The sequence below is a fragment of the Micromys minutus genome (genome assembly GCF_963924665.1).
Source record: "Micromys minutus genome assembly, chromosome: 4".
NCBI lineage: Eukaryota > Metazoa > Chordata > Mammalia > Rodentia > Muridae > Micromys > Micromys minutus.
Window position 1 is genome coordinate 55,255,467 of NC_137973.1, and position 19,369 is coordinate 55,274,835.

Below are 19,369 nucleotides of genomic sequence, written 5' to 3' on the forward strand. Positions count from 1 at the left end.
TTTTGTCACCGAAGGAGCTGCCTGAGGCTCCTTTAGTCCCACACTTCAGTCCCAGGCCTGTGGCTCCTTTAGTCCCACACTTCAGTCCCAGGCCTGTGGCTCAGTGATCTTAAGGAAGATGCTCCTCAGTCCACGGACACTTTTATGTGATGTTCTCTTTCCCTTGGTGCACCCACTGAGTGTGGTGAAAGAGAAGGGTTGGGGTCTGGGTCTTCTGCACAGTGCAGGACACACACACACACACACACACACACACACCTACAATAAAAAATAAAAACAAAAAACAAAAACCGAACTTTTTTTTTTTTTGAGTATTGCTGCCCTAAAGATGCAAAGAGGGGGAGAGCATGAAGCTTGTAGACTCAATGTTTTCTTAGTCCAGTAAGAGAGACAGGGCACACGGGGTACACTAGATTATTCTTGGAGCTACAGCACTTGGGGCTTAATGGTTAATAGCTCTTGCTGTTCTTCTAGAGGACACAGGTTTGATTCCCAGCGTCCACATGGTGCCATAGAACCATTTGTAACTCCTGTTCCAGGGATGCCCACTTATAACTTCTGTGGGCACCAAGCTTGTACGTGGTGCACTTACATACATGAAGCAAACACTTATACATATAAAATAAATACATTTAAAAGACTAAAAACTTATTAATTCATAAGAAAAGTGAACGGAGATGTTACCAATTCTTTGAGTTGTGTTTTAGAGAATAGAAAAAAACAGTCATAAAGTGGGGACACATACCCTGCTAGGCCTGCAGTTATGCCTAGTGTAACTGTCACCAGAGACTTCCCCTAGCAGCTGATGGAACAGATGTAGAGACACACAGCCAAACATTAGGTAGAACTTTGGGAATCCAGTGGAAGAGGGGGAGGAAGGATTATAGGAACCAGAGGGGTCAAGAAAACCACAAGAAAAACTACAGAATCAACTAATTCCTTAGGGACACACAGACTGAACCATCAACCAGGGAACATGCATGGGACTGACTTAAGGCCTCTACACATATTTATTGGAGTTGTGAAAGAGATAAGGCCAGAGGTGTGTAGCTTGGTCTTCATATGGGATTTCTAATAGGGGGAACAGGATAGTCTGTGACTCTACTGCCTGCCTTTGGGGCCCTTTCCCCCCTGGGCTTCCTCTTCCAGCCTCAGTAGGAGAGGATGAGCCTAGATTTACTGCAGCTTGATAATCCAGGGCCGGTTGATATCCATGGGAAGCCTCCCCTTTTCCTGAAAAGAAAGGAAAGAGGAGTGGATGGGAGAAGAACTGGGAGGAAGCTGTGGTCAGGATGTAAAGTAAATATATTAAATTAGAAAAAGAAGATGGAGAAGTATGTTCAGGGAATTTGGATTTATTGGAGTTTGTGAAAGAGATAAGGCCAGCTGGGTGAACTCAGGATCTCGGATAGGGCCTAATGAAATAGAAAAGACAATGGACTTTTCTATATGGTAATGTCATCTAGTTGAATGTTATAATGAAGTATGCTATATGGTTACAGGTAATGTACAATTCTATTATAGTGGAGGAAGACTAGTAAGTTTATAGTCTGTTGCTGTCTCTTCCTTTCTCATACCCTCTTCTTTCCAGATTCTGAGAGGTCAGTGGAACGTCATGGTGGAGAACTAGAGATTCTAATTTCTAAGGTGCAGAAACCAGCAGGTAGCCGGTGGGAAACAGGATTCATCCTAGTTGTTGGGTCTTTCCCCTCATTTTTGTGGCATACCCTGGTGCAGGAGTTGGTTTGGAAAGTACCTGGTAGACCCCAGGTCTGAAGGATTTCTCTTTTTTGGGGCCCATGAGTTTAGGTAAATAGACTCAGCCTACTGCTCACACTTAAGTCTTCTTGTATTACAATCCAATCCAGTGTTCTAGGAATGAGTTAATTTTTTGTGATGGTCTTAGTCAGGGTTTCTATTCCTGCACAAACGTCATGACTAAGAAGCAAGTTGGGGAGGAAAGGGTTTATTCAGCTTACACTTCCACATTGCTGTTCACCACCAAAGGAAGTCAGGACTGGAACTCAAACAGGTCAGGAAGCAGGAGCTGATGCAGAGGCCATAGACTGATACCACGTACTGGCTTGCTTCCCCTGGCTTGCTCAGCCTGCTTTTTTATAGAACCCAGGTCTACCAGCCCAGGGATGGCACCACCCACAATGGGCTGGGCCCTCCCCCCTTGATCACTAGTTGAGAACATGCTTTACAGGTGGATCTCATAGAAGCATTTCCTCAACTGAGGCTCCTTTCTCTGTGATAACTCCAGCTTGAGTCAAGTTGACACAAAACCAGCCAGTACAGTGGTCAATAAACCACCCACAAAGCAAGGACTTTAGGTTGGGTTTATACACCTTCTGGTTCCTGCCCTCAGGAAGTTTTAATTCTAAGATTCCATGTAGTAATTTAATATGTAGATCCTTGCCCTATGTCCATGTTCTTTGTAGATTTCCTTCCAGCTCTGCACAGACAGTAATGTAGCCCTTTTCTTGTAATTGCCACAAAGTATTTATTTGACCAATACGTTCTAGGGGAAAGGGTTATTATTGTCTCATGGCTTCAGATGTTGTCAGTCCACTGGGATGGGAAGCATGATCCAGCACTCAGAACAGTGAGAGCCTGTGCCTCTTGTGTTTTAACCCCTTGATGGACCAGGAGCCAAGGATGTATGGCTTTCAAAGGCTTACCTCCAAATGTTTACATCTGCCAGCCAGGTCCCCCCACCTAAAGGTTCCACAGCCTCCCAGGATTCAAATCATGAGCCTGTGGGGGGACATTTTCCATTCATGTCCTAACATCTTTTGTGAATTGTGACCATTTGAGTTGCTCTTTGCCAGGTCTTGTACCTTTATTTCTTTTGCTTATTTAGCTATACTGTCTAAGACCCGCAAGAACAGTGGCAAACAGAAGCAGTAACTGGGGGGTGTTTTTTCCTTGTTTCTGATTGGTTGATGGGATGATTGACTGATTAATGCTTCATAAGTAAGACTGATGTTTTCTCGTAGAGACCTTCCATCACATATTTCTAGTTTAAGCATTTTACTTCATGTGAAGATGCTTTTTAAAAGTATATTCCTAATCAATTGGATGCCCCAAATTATTTAATACATGAATGTGGTGAGTTGTATCATTAGACCCTTTCTTATTAAATTGATAATACCCTGAAGCAAATCTAAATTAATTGCATTCACTTGTGGCTTTGGTCTATCAATATTTTCTGTACAATGTGTGAAATTTAACATGTTTTCCCCTTTATTGACTTTGCTATTGCTATCAAAGTCGTAGCATCTTCTTTGTCAAGTCCCTTGGGGAGTTTTTATAATTTTCAAAGAAGTCATTCAGTTTGGCAGAAGTGGCTATGCAAGAATAGCTGTCTAGTCCAGGGAAATCTTGCTGGGAGGTATTAAACCACTGATTCTGGGTTTCGGACAGTTGTGGGAGTGGGGTGTTCCTTTTCTTCTTGGAGTCTGTTCTGCCCCTGCACATTTGTTTGGTGTTCCTAAGCTTCTACACCATGTTTATATTATACCCCATCTCATTCCTGCAGTGTCTCCCTCCCACCATCTCTGTCAGGGGTCTGCCCAGCATCTCTGTGAAGAGCCCGGCTTGTTTGCTGTCCCTTCATTGGATCACTGTTTACTGTTTAGTTTCTGCTCAATCTTTATCGCCTTTGTTCTATTTTGTATTTATCCTGTTGCAATGACTTAAACCAAACCCCTAATTAATTCCTAGTCTTTCTTTCCAAAAACAGGCACTTAAGGGCATATTCTTCCTTCCAAACACCATGGTAACTGGGTCCTTCTAGTACCAAATCCTGTATTCTGAAATATGCCTTGTAATCGCGAGTTCAACTTTGTTACAGTGTCTGTATTTTATAACACAATGTGTTTATAACTGCCTCTTAATCTTTTTCTAGAATTCTCTATGATTCGTGACCTGATATGACCAAAACTATGGATTTTTGTTACTGCTTTATTTTGTATTTTTAAAAGAAATATTCTTTTAGAAAAAATAAGGCTGAACATGTAGCACTGGGCTTGAGAGGAAAAGGCAGGAGGATTTGGGTGTTCTGGGTCAGTCAGAGCTACATAGTGAGACCAGTCTCAAAAAAACCAAAGTTAGGAAGGAAGGAAATAACTTCCTGTCCTGTCCGTGTAGGAGACTACTTTTTTAAAAAAAGATTTATTTATTTATTTTATGTATATGACACACCAGAAGAAGGCATTGGATCCAATTGCAAATGGTTATGAGCCACCACATGGTTGCTGGGAATTGAACTCAGGACCTCTGGAAAAGCAGCCAGTGCTCTTAACCCCTGAGCCATCTCTCCAGCCCAGGAGACTGCTTTTAAACACCTTTAGATTACATCTTGGTACAGCAGGAAGCAATGTCTATGCTTGTCCTGAGCCTTCAGATACCAACACTACTCACTTTCCTCTTGACGCATCATTATTGACCCATATTTTAGGAGTTTTTGTTTGGAAAAACTATGGGAACATATACATATTGCAAACAAATTCACCACGTTTAGTATAATAGTACATTTGTTTTAACTAACACATTAAAAATTTAACTGTACATGTTAATTGGATAATGCAATTTTTTATATATGTATATGTACATTTTATAATGTTTGAATCAGATTAAACGCTTTGGGCTGGGAAGATGACTGTGACTAAGATGCTTCCTATGCAAGCTCTCAGACCTAAGTCTGAATCCCCAGCACCCATGTAAGAAAAGCCAAGTATGACTGTACTCCAGGGAACTGCAGCATTGGGAAGGCAAAGACAGGTGGATTATGGGAGTTCCAGTGCCAGCCAGCCAAGAGAAAATGGAGAGTTTCAAGTTCCTAGGGGAATAAGGTGTATCACAATAAAGAGACCAACAGCTTCCATAAGTACACACACACACACACACACTCGAGCACTTGCACACACATGCACACAGGCACACTCATGATATCTTAGTTAGGGTTTTACTGCTGTAAACAGACACCATGACCAAGGCAACTCTTATAAGGACACCATTTCATTGGAACTGGCTTACAGGTTCAGAGGTTCAGTCCATTATCATTAAGGTGGGAACATGGCAGCATCCAGGCAGGCATGGTGCAGGAGGAGCTGAGAGTTCTACATCTTCATCTGAAGGCTGCTAGTGGAATACTGGCTTCTAGTTAGCTAGGATAAGATCTTAAAGGCTATACCCACAGTGACACACCTTCTTCAACAAGGCCACACCCACTCCAATAGGGCCATGCCTTCTAATAGTGTCACTCCCTGGGCCGAGCATATATAAACCATCACACATGAATACACATGCATACACCACACACACAAACCATGTTAAATGTTGCTGTCTGTACCTTACAGTGAGAGTCTAAGGATTTAGAGTCTAACCCTTTCAGCTTTCTGAAATACAAAACAGGTTAGCTGTCAGTACTTTCCTCTCTGGACCCTGCTGCTGTTCTCAATTTGTTATTTAGAATTTACTTCTCAGCCTGTCCGCATCCTCTGCTCCAACCTCTGCAAGCCTGCGCTCTACGCACACAGTGCCCTTCTTTGATTCTGTATGAAGTTTGATGTCGTTCTGTGGCTGATTTAATTCTTAGCCATTGCCAAGTGTGTCAGTAAGACCCTCTGCAGTGCCGTACAGCCATTTCCCAGGATTCTCTTCACCTTACAGTATAGATGCTGTGCACTCTTAACTCTCCCTTCTCTCTTCCCCATCAGAATGCTAGCATGGCTCTACTTCCTGTCTCTCTGAATTCGCCTACCCTTGGTACCTCATGTAAGTACTATCATACATGACTTGACCTCCTGCTACTGGCTTATTTCACACAGCATAACGTTCTCAGGGTTTAGCCATGCTGTAGCATATATCAGAAATGCACTCTTACAGACTACGTTCTTTCCCATTGGATGTGTATGCCACATGTTGCTGGCCTTGTCACTCATTGGTACTTAGGGGCATGTCCACATTTTGGCTTTTGTAAGTGATGCTCCTATGAATGTGGATACACATGTATTTAAGACCTTGCTTTCAGAGGTATTAACTGCTTTATATGGTAATTGGATGGGCCTTACAGGCCCTGTAAAAATGTCACATAATGTCACACAACGTCACTTCAGCAACAGGATCACGACTCATTTAGGCCTGTTTTCAAGCCTCATCTGGCCCACTTGGCTAATGTCTATATTTTAAAGTAAACCAAACTGCAACCTTCCTTCTGTCCTCACTCCACATCACTCCACAGGAATACGGAACTGCTCAGGCCTCAGATACAGCCTGTGTGCAGTTGCAAGGCTCTGCAGAGCATCCACCACCTCCCTGTTTGCCAGAGACCTCCCTGAAAGCGTGGACTTTGCATTCCTTTTCCTGTGGCACATGGTAGGTAGGAAGATGCTGAAGGACATTTGTGGGGTCAGTTCGATGAAGTGTGGGAGACGCTAAGCATGAGGCAGGCATAAAATTCCTCTTGGGAATTGGTCATGTGCGGTTGGGGAGAACGCATCTACATGGCAGATACAGTGAAGGGCTCAGCACCCCATGGCATGTGCAGAATGGGGTGCCAGCTCTGCAAACTTTGGGTACATGTGGGGTTATCTAAGCCTGGAGTGGTCTGATTATGCACATTCTTCTCTCATATAAAATAATTATACTAATAGAGGTGATTCATTTTGTTGTTATATCACAAAAGATACCTGTTTGGTGACACTGTGAGCCACTAATTATACGTTATCTTTTTTTTTTTTTTTTTTTTTAAGCTCCATCTTTAAGACATTTTGTAAGCAGGCAGATCTCGGTGAGTTCAGGGCTAGACTGGTTTACATAGCAAGTTACAGGCCAGACAAGACTACACAGCTGGCTCAAAACAGACATCCTGTGACTTAGGACAGACGGAACGTCTATATTTGTATTCTAGACACTCAGGGAAAGAGGGGAGAGGCTCTTTCAGTGAGATACTCCTTACCAGGTATAACTCCAATATAACACTCAGATCAAGTGTCCTTTTAAGGGGAAGGAAATAATCAATCTGCTTCTAATGAGAAAGTACATTGTAAGTGTATCATTTCCTTGACTCAGACATTCCTGAAGCCTGAAACTTTAAAAGTGAGATGCTTCTTAAATGACTTAGCTGAGTGGGCAGTGGTGTTATCTGTGATTTAATCAACTTAAAAATAAAATAACACCAGGGTCTGGTTTCACCCTGCTGCCTTTCCTGCTGACCTTCCCCGTGTGCCAGCCCTGCCCACCCACCAGGAGGGGCTGATCGCCTGCCAGACTCCCTGCTTGTAATCAGAGATGCCACACCATGAACCCACAGAGCACGGACTCATGATTAGCATAAGCCAACAATATTGTTTTTACCCCTGCCCCCTTCATTTGTATTGCCAGGACCCTCTGTTTGTTTTCTAGTGATCTCTCTTGGAGAATATAAATCTGTGCTTTGAGACTGCTTGCTACAGTCTGTTGTGAGTACTTGGAGATTCTATTTCACCCTAGAGGCAGGCCTCTAACTACTATGCTATCTGACCCACCGGGAAGGATATTTGTGTAGGAGACTATTTGTTCCTTTCTGGTGAACTGAGTTCTAGCGGCTGGCTGAGAAAGGAATGGACACAGCCTTCTGTGTATAAATTACTATCTTTGAAAATGGTTTTAATTTTCTTTGGAGTACTGGTTTGTAAAGTATTTCCATGGGGGTGAGGGGTTTGAACCCAGTGTCTCGTACGTACTGCCACTGAGCCATAGTCCCAGCCTTAACCGGCTTGGTTGTCTGTCTCTGTCTTTAACCAGCTATCCCATCGGTGCCTAGCTAGGAGATTAGTTAGGAGTCTTGATGCTTAAGCTGCTGGGCTCACCTCCCAGTACAGACTTTGCTGGGTTCATTTGAAGATGCGGCCAAGAGAGGCTTTGGTTGTATTGTCTCTTTGCTCTCAAGTCCTTACAGATGAGGCAAATAGAGTTATCTGAGAGACTGCCAGTTCCCGCCTGACCACCCGACCCCCCCCCACCGACCCCCATCCCCTGAAGATCCAAGCCAGGCTTTCCTTCTCATCTTACTCACAGCACCTTCCAGTCCTTCCATGTGGAGAAGTGTGAGCTGCCATGATCTGTGCTGCTTGTCTCTTCCAAGTGCCACCCCAGAGCAGTGCTGACAAGGGCTTTGGGAGATTTGCTCTGATTTCCTGAACACCAAGTGTCTTCTCTTGGCCTCACCTTTTGTAGGAGAATCAGGAAAGCAAGGCAGGGTGTCACGCAATTCTGATGATGCTTCTCTTGGCTTCCACTGTTCAGGCTGCCGCACTCTTGCAGCCATTGCCCTTTGGAGTGGGACTGTACACAGGCATTCCGTTAGCTGACACTTGATAGTATTATCAGGTGGAGTTTCAAACAAAACCCTCTTCCCCGTCTACCCCCTCTCCCCTCCCCCTATCTGATGTTCTCTATTATCTGCAAATTGGGGAAGGCTTGCTTCACAGCTTCATAAGAGTATGATTAAATATTACAATATCTCTCTCTCTCTCTCTCTCTCTCTCTCTCTCTCTCTCTCCTCCCTCTCCCTCCCTTCCTTCTTTCCTTCCTTTCTTTCTTCCTCTTTTTGGGGTTTTACTGCTGCTCTGTGTAGATAAGATTAACCTTAAATTCTCAGAGATCCGATTGCCTCTGCCTCCCAGAGCATTGAAAGATGTGAATCATCATGCCGAATCTCTCAAAATAATTTAGCACAAGATAAATGCTTTGCTGTTTTATAAAAAGACAGTAGTCCCCAGCCTTTTCTGTTCTTGCTTTTCTGCCCAGCCCTCAACTCTGACAAATCACCACCTCCCTTCTCTTGTGTGTCTTGGGAAGGTGTCCCCCTTTCATTTTAAGATGGCCTCGATGATTAGATGATTAAAAGCCCTTCCTTAGGGAAGCTGACATCTTCCTACGGGTCCATCCCTCCCCCTTATTTTAACAAAATATTTGCTCTTTCTTGCACAAAGACCTGGAGCTTTGATGTGGCGCTATCTTGTTCGCTCTCTTTTCAAGCCCATTCTTGACAGGCTAATATCTCATTGGTCAAGGCCTTCTGCTTTCTTCAGTGCTGGCTCTTCTGACTGGCCTCCATGGGCCAGCGTTCCAGTTATTACTGTCACATCTCCTCCAGAGCATTAGTGAATATTCCAGACATGTTCTGACAAGCAGCCCCTACCTCCCTCTCATCTGGCATTTAACCTGTCAACATAGACTAAGATCTCCCCCCCCCCACCAGATCTTTAATAATCAGTCTCATCTCTTTATCTCATGATCTAAATATGGTCATCTAAACCTGATGGTCGTAAAGTCTCCATTTTTTTTCTACCATCTTTTATGTAAGTACGGCTTTTAAAATTAGATGTTAAAATGTCATCCATTCATTTTATTTGGTTATATTTTCATCCTTCACTTAAACTATCTGTGGGGAAGACAGGGATCTAGTTAATATTATCTGACCACTGCTTAGATTTCCACCGTATATGGCTTCATGAATCGGGCACCGTTTAAAATACTTTGACAAATTAACCTTATCCTCTGATCTAGGAGCTGTTATTATTCTCACGTTACAGATGACAAAACTGAGACGAGGAATTGTTCACAAGCAAACCGGGTCCAGGTTCTCCCAGTTCACAGCTTGCGCGTGGAACCCTTCCCATGGGTACCTGTCTGGTGAACTAGCCCCGCTAGGTTTCCTTCATGTCCCATTGACCACTGTGCTGGCAAGCCACCGTGTCAGTGTGACTAGCGTAGTGGCTGGGCTGGAGTGCTGCATCAGGCTCTTTCTAGGTAATCAGAGCTTGCTTTGGTTTTTAACCGGGTGCTGTTGGTTAAGTTTGAAGCTAAACTGCTGTACCGACTTCCTGTAAGTTGATACGTCATAGTGATATCATGCTCTCTCAGTCCCCTTGCAAAAATCCACATATAACTTAGCTATTGCATTCTCAAATCAGTTCAACTAGTTAGTGTATCACACAAGCAAATACAGCCATGCGCTGTGACTGGAGCTCCTTTTCTTAGATGGAACTTACTGTTATCTAGAATCTGCCCTTCCCGCTGGAGCTGAGTATACAGTCCCTTTCTTTCCCCACTTGGTGCTGAAACACTCTTTTCTCTCACCATGCCTGCTGATTCCAAACCTCAAATCCCCTTGGGGAAAAAAAAAGGGTGCTTAACCAGTTTTTTTTCTCTACCAGGTGCTGTGCCCCTGTGGCTCCTAAGCCAGTGCCAGCTGCAGTGTCCCCAAAGAAATGTGATCACCCAGGTGCTGGGCGGTCTGTGCTTTCCTTCAGCCCGGCCTCAGTTAGAACACCTCTTTAATACAACAGGGAGAATGCCCAGGAAGAGTGCCTAAAATACCATGCAGCAGTGGTGGGGCCTGAATGACCTGGGGCCAGGCTCTTCCAGGGCCTCTTCCTGGAGAAAGGACTCAGGTGGAGAAGGTTCTCAGATGAGCCCTGCCTGGGAGGAGCCAGTCTTGGCCAGAGTAAAAAGTAACTGTCTCAGGAAGGGGTTTCTTAAGTAATTTGGGGTTTCCAAATAGCTGATGCATAGCTCTGCCTCCAGGACACTGACTGGAATACCAGAAAGACTCTGATGAATTAGGTATTCTAGTCACCAGTGGGAAGGAAATCAAAATAAGCACCTACAGATTATGTCAGAGAGAAGGGGAAATCAAATCTCCAACCGGTTTAGCCAGCTTAGGGAAAACGGCTCACATTTTCCCTTTCTTTGCCTCCTCTACTTGAAGCCCTAGCTGTTCAAGAATAGCCTCTGGGATTCTGTACATTAAGACTCCTGGAAGAGCATCCTTCTTCAGTCTTTCATGCAGATCTTCCACTTGTCAGGAGCACACTGAAGGTCTCTAGTCATACTCATAATATGATATGATATGATATGATATGATATAATATTATATGTCATCATATTAGCACCTCATCCCCTGTTCTAACTCTTGTTACTAGAACTGAACCCTGAACTGTGTTGCAGTCGTTTGCAGGGAATGGCTCTCCGTTTGGCTTGTGCATGATCTCTCTTGAATCTAAATTGTTCGGGCCCTGCCATAGATTGTTCGAATGACATACGCTAGTTTTCACATCTAAAGTAGTTCACAGACATGAATATATTTCAGGGCCTTGAGCAGATAATTTTTAAAAATTGATTTCCAAAAGCGAATACACAGGATTGTCACACTGCTGGACTGTGATGTGTGAGTTTCTGGGGAGACGCTGCCAGTAACTGCACCTCAAATTTCCATTGGCAATTTAGTAAGTGAACCATGGCTGAGAGTATCAAAGGAAGTCTCTTTGGAAGACGGGCATGCTTCCATTTGGAAGTGCTTTGTAGAACAGTACTCACTGCGGTAGAACTTGGGAATGGCAGAACCTATCTGTAATTGGGATGTGCAGGACTGGAGCTGTTGACCACAAGCTGCTACTGAGCACATGGTCTATTTTACTAACTTTAAATGGTCATAGGAAATAGTGACAACTACATTGAACAGCCAGGGGTTATAAGGAAGTCACTGAGCTGTGGTATAGTTCTCTGGTAGAGCATTTGCCTAGCAAACACAAGGCCCCAAGTTCAGTCCTCAACACCATCAAAAAGAAGTGGGGGGTAGAGGCAGATGGGGGAGGTCATTTACAGTAAATAGAGCTGGAGACATGGCTCAGTAGTTAAGACATGGCTCAGTAGTTAAAAGCACTTGCTGCCCTTCTACAACATGATTCAATTCTTAGCGCCTACCTGGTATCTCACAACCATCTGCAACCTGTTCTGGTGGACCCAGCGCCCTCTTCTGGCCTCCATGGACACTGCATGCACATCGTACATACACATACATGCAGGCAAATGTTCGTAAACAAAATAAAAAATAAATCTTGCATAGGTGAGTTTTGTCTCCTAGAGAACAAGCCACACTGTGCATGGTGTTAGCAAGAAGAAGAGGTTGTGTTTTTAAAGGTGTTTGGTGCTTCTATTGCTGGTTAAAATGCCAGCTTGCTAACCCAGAATGGGAAACACAAAACACCTTTCACGTAGGAACTTCCCACTCAGGGATGTTCTACTAAGCCCACGAAGCTGTACCTTGGTTCCATACAGGGTTTGCTGATGGCTTGGGTCTTGGTCATCTATACTGTCTTCTACGATGTTTGTCTTTAACAGGTTGCAAAGGCATGGACAGACTCCACTGGGTGGTGAAGATGTGTGTGAGTGTGTGTGTGTGTGTGTGTGTGTGTGTGTGTATGTATGTGTGTGAAAATTTAAAATGTACATAAAATAGAAGTATAGAGACGAGGAAAATCAGCATTGCAGTTGGTTCTGACTCAGGGTTGGGCCACTGGGCTTAGAAGCTCCAAAGGAATGAAACCGAAGTTTTAAGATCTTAAATGGAGTGCAAGCAAAATGCTCCTGATGGTTTTGGTCACTGCTGGGTGTTCTCATGGAACCCGGGGTCAATGACATGGCCACACTCCTGAGTGAGCCCAGCTTTGACTTTACAGAGACATGCAGAAGGATGTAGTGATATCACAGCAGGGAGACTCAAGTTGCCTGGCAAGAGAGCGCCCCCTGCCACACCCCACACCCCCCACCTTGGCAGATGGTGCTCCTTTGCTGCAGGCTTTGAGAGGTTTTGGTTCTTACCCTTTCCAATGGGAGCGTCCTGTGTTACTGCAAGCTCAGGCCCTGCTGAGATTCTTTGACCCCTACAAAGGTCTTGTGTCTGACCCTACTTTGCCTGCCCTGCAGCATCTAGAATGCCAGCCTGTGTCTGCTCCTAACAAGCCTAAGCCAGAAACAATCATCACAGCAGTACGAGGGTCACTTATGAATAGGACCCATCTTTGCAGCAAGGTCATCGTGTCCTTGATCTGTAGGATGGGACACTTTGTACCCAAGCAGTGGCCCAGCTAAAGTTACTCATGTCCTAGGCCGTGGGGATGAGCTCACCCTCCCCAGACAGCAGCTGTCAGTGGGTTTCCCTTCCTTCCTATCTTCCTGTCCTGTGCTAAGAAACCTGCCTACTCCTCAGAGACTGGCCTTGTGGGCTTCAGAGCCTTTCTGCTCTTTGTAAGTGATCTCCTATCTTTTGGACCGTGTTGCTCTTTTGAAGTGACACAGCTGCCCTTTTCACATTGCATCTCTCTAAACCTGTCTGAGCTCAGAAAGCACTAGGTCTGATGTCTTCCCTTCCCTCTTCTCTTTCTCCTCTGTAGTGAGTCACCCTCCCAATGCCACCCTTACTGTCTACTCCTGAGTATCAGGTCGGCCCTTGGAGGGTGTTGGTAGACACAGAGTGTGCATTAGATCGAGAGACCTACTGGGGCCTCAGTGTACTCACCTGAGTCCTTCAGGTTTGCACACATGGGAGGGAAGCATTGGTGATAAGAAGACAGAGATGTCCTTGAGAAACAGCTGCACATGAGGACTTGGCGGGCTGGCCAGTTGCCCACCATCCTGCCAAGAATTCTGCTTCCTTGGTGTCAAATCGGGCACAGCACAGCACCTGCTGCGGTTCTCTGGCATTCGTGCTGGAACAGGCTGTATGTTTGAGCATCCCACACTCCCCTCTCTCGCCCTTGCTCCTTCAGAGTCCTGCTTTCAAACTTGAGGCTAGTTTTTAAAAAAATGTTTATGTGCACTTAGACTTACTCCACATAAAACACTGTACCTTCCCAAGGCTTGAATTTGGCTAGAGAGTATGACACATCTGGGTCGAGTTCATGGCTTGTGCATTCTCATCATGAGAAGAACATGGCTTCTTCGCTCTGACTTCCTTACTTGTCTTTGGGCATACCGTCCGGAAATTGGGGACAGCTCAGGCGTTAAATGAACAATGCCGACTGCTTTTCTTTGCACATCAGAGTTCATTTTCCCTAACTGCCTTGTGTTTCTCCCTCTTCTCTCTTCTCAGGGATCCATATCAGCTGGACCCAACTCTGGAATACGTGAAGGTAAGAAAACCGGGTGGAGCTATGACTCTGTAACTGACTTCCTGAACGCTGCCTGCAGTCTGCCTTATGCAGAGAGCAGGCTGTAGCATCTGAAACAGCCAGTGGAAATTTGGCTCCATGGGCCTTTGGTAAGCTTGGTAGATGATCCTGTTAAGGTCTATGTTCTTTCCCCCATGCGGACCAGATGCTTTTTAAAGTTTGGACTCATGGGTTTGTTTTTGTTTTTGTTTTGTAAGATCTGGCTTATGCACTGTAATACTTCCAAAGAGGTCTGGAGTCTGTACCATATAATCAAACTCATTACTGCGGTGCTGACATAGAATATTTACACTGAGTAAACAGATAACATGGGGCTTTATGCATCCAAGTCAGTTTTGTTTTGTTTTGTTTTGTTTTTCTACCAACTGAGGTCATTCTGTTCTGTTGCTGAGCGAATTCTTTTTGATCTCTTAGTTTTCAGATTTGGGGGGATTTAGGCAGGGATTTCAAATAGGGATTGTAGGTGGAGCCATCTTGGGTAGAAGGATGAAAGCTCCGGGGCTTTAAGAGCTGTCTGTTCTTTCTCACGGTCCCCTTCCCCTTAGTAACTAACTTGGGGCCAAACAGAAACCCTGCTGCTCAGTGGGACTCACGGTCAATGCTGCTTGGCTATCCAGCCCTTCTAAGCTGTCTGTCTGTCCTTTATTTCTTGCTTCTGCCCTCTTCCCACTTTAGGGTATAGACATTTGCTTTATTGTATTTTACTTGTCAGTTATAATTAAATCAGGCCCCTCCCCAAGAATTTGGATTTATGACAATGGCTCTTGCTGTGTTTTGGGTGAAACCATGGCATGGGTTAGGTTATATGATCTCCCCCTGAGGACCCATGGCCTACCTTCCATATTCAAAGCACATAGGCCTGCTACTTCTAGGGTTCTGGCATTCCCCCTAACTCCAGGTAGATGGGAGATGGGAGAGGAGAAAGTCCTAGTCAAGTTGCCTGGTCCTGTGGAACACTGTAACGGGGCGTGTGCTGATGGAGGTGCGAATTAGTTCTTTCCCTTTCTTGTTCCTGAATAGTGTCTGAAGTGTAGGGACTGTGGCAAGCGTGTGAGCCTGAGCCAGCAGGGCCACCGTACCACACCTAGTGAGAGCTTTATAAGCGTGAGTGTCTGCACCACTCCTGTATGCGGCACATCTACTTCATGCAGGCTGTGCGCTGCTAAGCCTTGATGTTACTCACAGGTTGTGTTCTGGTTTGACCTTGGCACAACTAACAGTGAACTCGAATGACACAATCCCTACTGTAAACATTCCTCTATTCCAGGGCTCGGAGATTGGTTATCTTCCACCAGAGCCTCAGAGCTTCTGGTCACCAAGTTTAACCCCGATCTTTGCTCCAGTAACTCATTTTGTAAAATATTAACCCCTAATACAAGAATCCCATGATGAATGTGGCTAAAGATAGGCCATTTTAGAATGGTCTGTTTTAGTACACTAGCCCTCAAGTCTCTGGTTTTGCCCATCTACAACCAACCATTATTCAAAAATACCAAATGAAAGGTCTCAGAAATAAGAAGCTCATAGCTTCTTAAGTTATGTGTGTTTTGGAGGAGCATCTTGAAATCTTGCTGGGTGCTGCTGGCCTCTTTTGGTGTTTCCACACTGTATACACTGCCGTCCCGTTAGTCACACAGCAGTAGATGGTTGTCACAGTATTGCAGTGCTTGTGTTAAGTAGTCCTCACTCTTATGGGTTCCAGAGCACAAGAGAGTGATGGGAAGACAGCACTGAGTGTTACAATGAAAGGCTGGGTTGGCTCTGTTTCCATGGCAGCCTTGCAGGGCACCTAGGATAAAGCATTGTCTGGTTTTCTACAGACTGTGTTATTATCTGTGATTTCAGTCATTCACTGAGTGTCTTGTAATATATCCCTGGGGATCAGGGAAGGACTATTTTGTTATCTTGAGTTATTGCAACTCATTCATGGATGTCAATCACTGTGAGGTGAGCTGTTTAGCTTAAGAAGCTGCATAGTGAATTTCAGCATCTTCTATGTATCCTTGCTTTCCCTACCTTCTCCTGGCAAGCTGGATGAGACTGCCCTTTGGAGTATTGGAGAGTCCTTTTCCAATGGGATTTCCTTTTGTTTTGGGAGGAGGGAGGTCTGGTGTTTGGTAATATATGTTGAGCTTTCTCCCTTCCTTGAACTAAACCCTGTCAGAGCTTTAAACTATGGCTGCATCCTTCTTGATGGCTAAACAAAGCTTTGTTTTTTCTCCCCCCACACCTCTGTGTGAGTGTGTGTGTGTGTGTGTGTGTGTGTGTGTGTGTGTCCTGAGGAGATCAGAGGAGAGCATCAGATCTCCTGGAACCAGAGGTACAGATAGCTTGAACCAAACCTGGGTTCTCTGGAAAAGCAATCAGCACTCTCAACTAGTGAGCATCCCTCTAGCTCTCAGCTGTTACCATTTTCTTACTTTGCCCTTGGTCTAAAGAGATGGCTGGGAACAAGGCTGAGCCAGTATGGAATATTTTGTTGTCTCTGTGGCCCAGAAAGCTCCAAAATAACATTGAGGGAGACCTCTGAGCAGAAGGTCCCAATGATCTCACCTGTCAATCTTCTTAAGCCAGCTCTGCCCATCACAGCACCTCTCTAATGGGACCAGGCAAGCGGTGTCAGAAAGACCTGAGTCAGGGTCACTGCTGCCTGTGATGGGATGGTGGCTGAAGAAAGATGGAGGCAGATGAGAAGTGTGGACAAAGGGAGGTGTGGTTTGACTTCTCAGCTTTGAGCTGTTCCTTTCCTACAATATCCTAGTGCATTCAATGTCTTTTGGCATCTAGAAAAAAGAAATTCTACATTAAGCATGTTGTGCCTTGAAGGGCCCTTCTGATAGGTTCACCATTGAACTAATGAACAAGAATCGATGAAGGTCAGATGTTTAAGGCCTTAAAATTACTCTAGAACAAAATCGGTCTTCTCAGTGGCCTAGTTTCATCTAAACAGAAGCATCCACCTGTGGCAAGACAGAGAGGCTCCCTGTCTTCCCCATTGTGAAGCTGCCCTCTGCCTTTTCAGCTCGAGTCTGACCCCATAGCTGATGGCTGGTCTGCAGTGTCAAGACAGACAGGGCTAAAGGGAGAGAGAATTAAAACTTTGGCTCTTCCCAGTTCTGTGTTCTCCTCATACCTGAAGGATTGTATCTGAAGCATATTAATATGGCACAAAAGGGGACCAGTTCACTGACCCTTGGGTGCCTTAGGCTTTTTGCTTATGGAGTGGAAGGAAATCTACCTGGCTAAGAAGCCCCAGGATAGTTCATGGGGGTCGCTGCTGGGCCTCCCTCCTATACCCTAGAGGCTGTATTTGATGTGTGGATAGGTCAGGGAAAATAAATGGATGATCCGAAGTATCTCCCACCCCATGGGGCGGAGGTGGCGTCTCCTCACCGATTTTCAGTTTCCTCTGCCCTTGGAGAGTGTTAGATTATTTTTCCCCCTTTTCTACTCTCCTTGCTTCATGAATATTCTTCCACATTTTTCCCCTCCTATAATAGCTCAGAAGGCTGTCATCTTGAAGGTTGGACCCAGAGCTGTCTTATATAATCACAGAGCTTTTTCTGTAGTCAAATATAACCAATTCTCACTACACCTCACTAAGATTGGAATGTACACATCTCAGCGGCCCCACCTTTCCTGCTGCCTACCTGACTTGGTGAGGGCTAAACAGCTCTGGAATTTTCCTCTCCGTATCTGGCATACCTGATGCTAGATAAAAACCAACTTTTTTTTTTTTTTTTTTAGTTAGAAGTAAACAGCTTTTAGAGATAGTATCCCTGGGCAGGGCTGAGGTAGTCTCATACACACCACTTTCCTGCCTGGTCTTGTCATATGCCCCGTCAAGACTTACTCACTGTGTCCAGTATCCTGACATGACAGGTGATTGCTTAGAACGTTTGATCAAGTTTGTTATGATGCTAAACCATTAGTAATAGTTGAGTGTGATATCCTTCCAACGGAAACTGGGTGATATGTAACGCCAGTCTCCCCCAACCGAGGGGAGTTTGGTCCACACTCGGGTTTGAATTAGTAGCGTAACCTTGAACTTACACTTTCCCTATGGAGTCCATCCTCCCCATAAATGAGATCGTTGGGAAAGGTTTTGTTCTTCCAATTTTAACATTTTAGGGATATCCATGTCGATGAGAGACCAGACAGAAAGACATCTTTTTAAGCAAGTGGTAGGAGGTCTTATGTTGTCACTGTGGTTGTTGTTTGAGAAAGATTATGTCACCCAGGCTAGCCACAAACTCACTATGTAGCCCAGGTTGGCTAGATCGAAACTTGTAATCCTTTGCCTTAGCCCCCTGAGAGCCCTCCTGCTGGCTGTTAGCACTCTTGATTGCCATAGCGTGTGGACCACGAGACACATCCAAGCTGTATCTCAGACACTAATGATCAGCTCCTGCTTCTGTTCCTTCCAACGACTGAAGAGATACTTGTCTATTGGCTTTATGATCCATTCTCTTGTAGTTATAAAAAACCATTCCTGCCATCCCTAGATGATCTATATCCTATTTATTTTGTGTGTGCACATGCATGTGCGGAAATCAGGAACACTTGCAGGAGTCAGTTTTCACCTCCATGTTTCATGGGTCCTGGGGATAGAACTCAGACTGTCAGGGTTGGCAGCAATCACCTTTGCTGCTGAGCCATCTCAGCAGCCCTTTTGGTAACCCCTTTGTAAACTTCCTTTCACTCCCACTCTTGTGTGCTTCAATAGCTATCCTATCTTCTTGCACTATATCCCATAGGCTTATATTACTTTGTCTCCCTCCCTCTTCCTTCCCTCCCTCCCTCCCTTCCTCCCTCTCTCCTTTCCTTCCTCCCTCTCTCTCTTTCTTGTTTTTTTTCTTTCTACATCTTTCTTTTATAATTAAAATTTTAAATAATATATAATTGCATTTCTCCTCTTTCCAACTCCTCCCATCTCAGCCCCAACTCACTACCAACCTGATTGCCTCCTTTTGATTATTATTGGAAAACACACACACACACACACACACACATACACATGCACGCATGCATAAATATATAAATACAGCCTTCTGGGTTTGTTCAGCATGGCTTGTATGTATATGGTTTTAGGGCTGACTACACTGTATAGACAACCAACTAGGGTGTTCATCCCTGAGTGTGGGGGAGACTAATTCTCCCTCTCTCAGTAGTTATTAGCTACCTGTGTAGTTCTATGTCTAGACAGGGGTCTCCTGAGGTCCCCCCTTCCCCATTAGTGTGCCTATTGATATCACCATTGTTCGGATCTTGTTTAGGCAGCTAGATTGTGGAATTATCTTGGGTGCCTGTCATTTCCAAGAGACAGGATCTCACAGCAGACTTTCTGGTCCTGTGGCTCTTAG

At 44.8% G+C, this 19,369-nt stretch overlaps 1 protein-coding gene across 2 annotated transcripts in view; it reads left to right on the forward strand.

The window, feature by feature from the left end:
• The window catches only part of BCAR3 (BCAR3 adaptor protein, NSP family member), a gene marked incomplete at its 5' end in the record, with an annotated part of 105,253 nt that overhangs the window by 19,009 nt on the left and 66,875 nt on the right, over nt 1-19,369 (forward strand). For both annotated transcript variants that reach the window (XM_080916289.1, XM_080916290.1), the window contains one exon: nt 13,928-13,967. In XM_080916289.1, coding sequence (XP_080772415.1) covers nt 13,928-13,967 — 40 coding nt within the window. The remainder of the gene's footprint in view (nt 1-13,927; nt 13,968-19,369) is intronic.